Consider the following 5,449-nt stretch of genomic DNA (forward strand, 5'->3'; position numbering starts at 1 on the left):
TCAGCCAGAGGCCCAAAGCCCCAGTCCCCGGGGTCAAACTAGCCCCTCCCCAGGGCCTCAGCCTTCCCTTCCCCTACCCCCTACCTGTAGGTGTGGGCTTCCTCTCTCCCTGGTTGGGTTCTTTCCTTGTCTCTGGGACTTGGCAGGGCCTGCTGGGGGTGTGTGGGAGGGAACCACGAACAAAACAGACAAGAGGCCGTCCAGGGAGGACCTGCAAGAAACGCCTGGCGTTCTAAGCGGGGACTGTGTCCCAGGCAGCGCCCCCTCTTGCTGTCCGCCAGAGACAGGCTCAGTCTGGGGCTGGCACCCGTGTCTTGGCCCCCTAAAAGAAGGAGAGAGCTTGCTCCCTCAAGAGAAGTCTTTTCTTTTTCATTCTGCGATTCTGAAACCAGATCTTGACCTGCTGGTCACTAAGATTCAAGCGGTCTGAGAGTTCCCTCCGGCGCTGCCTTGTGATGAACTCGTTCACCAGAAACTCGCCCTCCAGCTCCGCCAGCTGCAACTTCGAATAGGGCTTGCGCTTCTTCCGAGAGCGGCTGTGGATCGGGTACCAGGGCGCTCCTGGGTGGAGACGAACCAGCAGGGTTGACCAGAGGATCAAGAGATGACAAGCCCAGTACCCTCGGTCCTTCCCAAGCGCCTTTCACCTTGGCCTAACAACCCACGCCAGGCTCTTCCTCTCCTGTTTTGCAAAGACTCCCATCCCTAGCAAGTCCTCCACCTTCATCAATCTCTTCTTCCCCTTCCACTCTTTTCTCCTGGCCTCCCCAACCCTACTTCTCAGCGCCCCATCCCAGAACCTTCTAGATTCCTATCCTCTCACTTCTCCTCAAATCTCTTCTTCTCCAGGATATCCTGGCCCCTTCCTCTCATATCCTCCAGGATGGGGTCCCTGATCAGTTAGAAGAGACATGAGCTAGTGACAAGAGTAAACCATATCCACTGGCCTTTCTTTAAAAAAAAAAAAAAATGTAGGGAATGGGGGCCTGTGGGAAGGTGGAAAGAGAGGCCCTGGGCAAGCAGGGATCATGCTCTGGGTCCCCAGCTCCCAGGCCTGGAAAAGTCTGTCAGAATCCCCTGTCTCCGGAGCTCCCAGCCCCCTCCGGCTACAAGCCAAGCAAAAAGGGAACCTCTGTAGTTCTTTTATGGGGATATTTACATGTTTACAGGGCTCCCCTCCCCAACTTTTTTTTTTTTTTTTTTTAAAGAAGCGCTTCCTCACCACACAGTCTGTCACCCTAGGAGGCCCTAGCTCAGTCCTACACTGCCCGCCCGAGTGAGACGTCCCGTCCGGAGTGGGCCGGGGTCCTTACCGCTGGCCGCGAGCCCGCCGCCGGGGTTTAAAGGCGATACCAAGCTTCCGGGGTCGCCCGCGCCGGCGCCCTTGTTGCCCTCGTTGAGCAGGGACGAACTGGAGTCGGATTCCAGCGACTGGCACGAGGGCGGGTCGTGCGGGGGTCCCGCGCCGCCGTCACCACCGCCGCCGCCCGCCGCGTAGTCGTACTTGAAACCGAGCGCTGGCGGCCCCGACGGCTCCAGCGGCAGCAGCGCTGCCCCGGGCCCGACTCCTGGGCCAGGATCGCGCCCGCGCTCCTCACGCTTCAGGCCCCCGCCGCCGTCGGCGCACGGCTCGCGGTAGTAACCCTTGCTGTCCTCCACGCGCGCCAGCTCGCACGTGCGGCCGAAAGGAGGGTTGAGAGACACAGGGCTGCCGAGGTAGGGCTGCGGGTAGCCATTGCACGGCTCCGCCGACGGCCAAGGCAGAGAGCACACGTTGTCGCGGCGCGGGTAGGACAGCGAAGGCAGCCCGGGCAGCTGCGCCCCGGACGCGCGGAAGTTGGGAAAGTAGAAGGTGTCTCCCGTGTGGATGTTCACCAGCGGCCCCACAAACCCGGGATTCAAGAGATTATGCTCGCCCATTTCCGCGGGGCCCGACCGACAGCTTCTACTTTATTGCTATCTGACATTAAACATAGTTAAACCTGCACCGGCCACCCATTGGCCGTCCGGCTCACGTGGGCGCCGCCGCAGGGGGATGGGTGGGGACAGAGAATCCCCCCACCCTGCACCAACTCCAACTTCCCCCTTCCCCAGTAGAGGGGGGTGAGGGTGAACGAACCGCGGGGGCAGATTTATTCGCTGGCTTCTGGTTTTTAAAAAGATCATATAAAATCTAACGCAGAGATCGAGGTAATCGCCCGACACGGGGCAAGAGGAAAAAGACACACCAAAAATACCTGCACATACACGCTTCTGCACCCTGCACAAGCCCCCCACCCCACCCAGATGTATTATCTTCTGGCCAGCAGCTGGCCAGAGCAAAGCCCATCCCTCTATAATTAGCTCCTTTATTAACTAAAACCGTTGGAATTTACAATATATCCCCAATAAATTACTATTAGATATTGTGTCATATAAAGTTTACTGGCTGTTTAAGGAGACGGATGAGCCCTTTGGCTCGGGTTTATTTACAGTAGAGGCGAAGTGGGGGTAAAGACAGGTTTTCCTGCCGCTGTTGCTGCCAGCTTCTTTTCCTCGGCTCTTTCTCCTCAGGAATTTGGGGAGACACGTGGGGTCCTCTCCTCCAGGAGGTGCGCAGGGAGGATTACTAATGCCAGGTCTTCCCCACTCTCCACCTGGGAGCCACCCAGCCTCACATCTTCAGTCAATGTTAGAGGAAGAATGTCAGAAGAGAGACGGAAAAAGCAGAATAAAGACGCTCCCAGCTCAATGAGGACTTCCCCACCTGCTCTTGAAAAGCTGGGGGCTGAACTACTCTTCCCCATGACTTCTGTGGGTCAGAGGGGCTTCTGGGGGGGTCCTCTTGGAGTCTTTGCAGCAAGAGACTCTGGGCTCCCAGCTGGGCTTGGCTGGCCAGAGAGGCCCCTGATTCCCACTGTGGAGGAAATACACCCCAGAACGAGCCCAGCCTACTGCTGGGACTACAGATAACAGTGCCCAGCCCAGTAGGTGTGCTGGGAGTGACTGAAGGAACGCCAGAGAATTATCTTCTTTGGCATTTAAAATTATATGCATGGTGCTAACCCCAGCAGCTCTTTTTGCAGAAGGCTGAGAACCCAATGCAGACCATTGGCAAAATCAATGGACATCTGGAAGCCACAATCTAACTTCAACCAAGTCCAAAGACACACAGTCAAGCAGATTAAAATGAAAAGGGAAACAAACCTTCCGTTTGAAACTAGGTGTATTCTATTGGGGTCTAATATAATATTCAGATTTCCATGCTATTATTTGGGATTCTTTTGAGCCAAAGCTCAAAGCACTGCTTTAAGCAATACCAGGTGGGATCAATAGTTCAGCAAAAGTCTAAACATGAGAACACACCAGATTTAGAGAAAACTAGAGAGATGACAGAATATGGGAGAATGAAATCCACGTGGTGAAAGTTAAATATCTGAGAATGAGTGGAAGCCACAAAAGCAGACCTAAGCAGAAGATTCTCATCTCCCTCTATTTCTCTCTTCTTCAGAACACGGCAGAGAGAATGCAGATTCTTTGAATTCCAGAGCTTGTCGAGCGATTTCATATCCCAAACCATAGCTGCACACTCCGACAGAAATTTGTCCGCGCGGGCGTCTCCCTGCCCGGCACAGCTCTCAGCTCTTAGCTCAGTACCCTCCGCTCTCGCCCCGCTTCCTCATCCCCGCCCTGGCCAGCTAGGCGGCCTGGCCAGGTCCCTCCTGCCCCCAGGAGCCCGCCCCATGCCGGGCCCATTTGCCAGAACCGAGGTCAAGCAGCGCGAGATGTCAGCCCCGCGCAGTCACCTCCAGTCAGAACCGCGACAGCCGGGGAGGCGAGGAGCGAGCAGAATTGAAATGGCTTTTTTGTGCCTAGTTGATTAAGGGGCTGTGCTACTGCACAGAGGAGCATCCCTCAGCTGCGAATTCCACGTCACAGCATCTCCTTATCTTATTTATGCCCTCTTTTCAAGATGCATTAATAAGCGTCACTGAATATTTAATTAAATTTATTTGGGGGTTATTTGGGGTCATAAAGAAAAACAGGGTGTGACTTTAATATTGTTGCTGTTTTCAATCAGAACATTTCGCCGGCGGCGAGGTCTCCAGGCCTCCAGGCCTCGCGCTCGGCCCCTATTGTTGGTGTGGGGGACGCCGATCTGAGCTTTTGCGGGATAATCACTGGTCCTTGTGGGGTGGAGGCTTCTGCCCATTCTCTTTTCCCTTCCCAGATAACTCCAGTCTCCTAGAAGGGGGGTGCAAGGAGAAAGGTCTTAGGCTCTCCCCATCCCTCCCTAACTCGAAAATCTCAAGCCCGGAGCTCTGCTCGCGGTGCTCCGGGCCAGGCAGCTGAGCACGCAGAGCAGCGGCCACAGGGCGGCAGATGAAACGCCGCGGAAATGAGGATGGAGTGAGGACTTCCTTCTTCCAGACAAGCAGTTTCTCCCAGTCCGATTTAGTCCCATCCAAAAAAAAAAAAAAAAGCCACCACTTCCCCCCAGGTTTCGGACCCTGGCACTTGCACACACACAAACCCCCCTTCCTTCCGTGCAGCCGACCCTGTTTCCTCTAGGCAAGAGCTGCCGAGGACCATCAGCAAAATTCACATCCCCGGTGCCCTACTCCTCGAGGATCATTAGGATTATTACAGGGTTGTTACGACCCCGGGAAAGACCCAAGCAATCTAGGCGCCCAGCTTCCTCGTGGAAACCTCGGTTCTGTGCGCCTTTAAGGCTCCCCGCTGCAAATGCCGCTCAGACGCCCATTCCTTAACCCCGCTGGGATTAAAAGGCTGCAGAGACCGCTCCCAGCCTGGGTCCCCGGGGCCGGCGGGAGGCTCGGGTGCGAAGCTAAATCCAGCCTCGGGGAAAACTGCTTGCCAGGAGCCGACCCGGACTTGGTGAGAATAATTCGTAAGACAGCCCGAGGCGCTGAGCAACCGTTTCTAGCCGGGTTTAATCCGCCGGCCCCTGCCAGCTCACAAGAAAAGCTATAATGGCCAGAGCCAGGCTCCGGAAGCGCGGAGCGATCTGTGCGCCCGTTCTAACACACATTCATCAAATCACAAGAAGAGGTGGGCTGCCTGTTGGCGGCTGGACCACAGGTTCCTGCTGCAGCTGGCCTGGCTCAACCATCCCCCCACCCTTCATTAACTCAGGGGTTAATTAAAACTGAAGACCAGGATGTGGTCCAAGGACTTCCTTGAAGACCCCCGGCAGCCCTCGTGCTTCCTCGCATCCACCAACGGGATGCCCAGCGGCTTCTCCCGACCTGGCTCTGTCTAAGCCTCGGGCCCTCCGGCATCTTCGCCGGCTCTGCGCGGTTCCTCGAGTCCCCGCCACCGCCGAACCGGGCGAAAGGAGTTTTTACAAAATCTCTGACAGCTCTGGTGGCAGAGGCAGAACGGCTGCGGGTAGCTTAGGCTACCGCGGAGTGACTGTGGGCTGCCTGCCACGGTCCGGCTCCCCTGC

The 5,449-nt window shown here is 56.2% G+C and overlaps 1 protein-coding gene across 1 annotated transcript; it reads right to left on the minus strand.

The window, feature by feature from the left end:
* Positions 1-322: 322 nt before the first annotated feature.
* On the minus strand, positions 323-1,920 carry HOXC12 (homeobox C12). The gene is made up of 2 exons (XM_065934589.1): positions 1,314-1,920; positions 323-561 (listed from the first exon to the last, which is right to left on the minus strand). The coding sequence occupies exons 1-2, from the start codon at positions 1,918-1,920 to the stop codon at positions 323-325; spliced, it is 846 nt and encodes a 281-aa protein (XP_065790661.1).
* Between the last annotated feature and the right edge of the window lie 3,529 nt (positions 1,921-5,449).

Source organism: Muntiacus reevesi, chromosome 4 (assembly GCF_963930625.1).
Source record: "Muntiacus reevesi chromosome 4, mMunRee1.1, whole genome shotgun sequence".
In the NCBI taxonomy this organism is placed as follows: domain Eukaryota; kingdom Metazoa; phylum Chordata; class Mammalia; order Artiodactyla; family Cervidae; genus Muntiacus; species Muntiacus reevesi.

Bases quoted from the DNA above. Each gene is read 5' to 3' on its own strand.
- HOXC12 (XM_065934589.1), bottom strand. From the start codon at position 1,920: ATGGGCGAGCATAATCTCTTGAATCCCGGGTTTGTGGGGCCGCTGGTG. The intron at 562-1,313 runs GTAAGGACCCCG...GTCTCCACCCAG, and splicing joins CGGCGGGCTCGCGGCCAGCG to GAGCGCCCTGGTACCCGATC.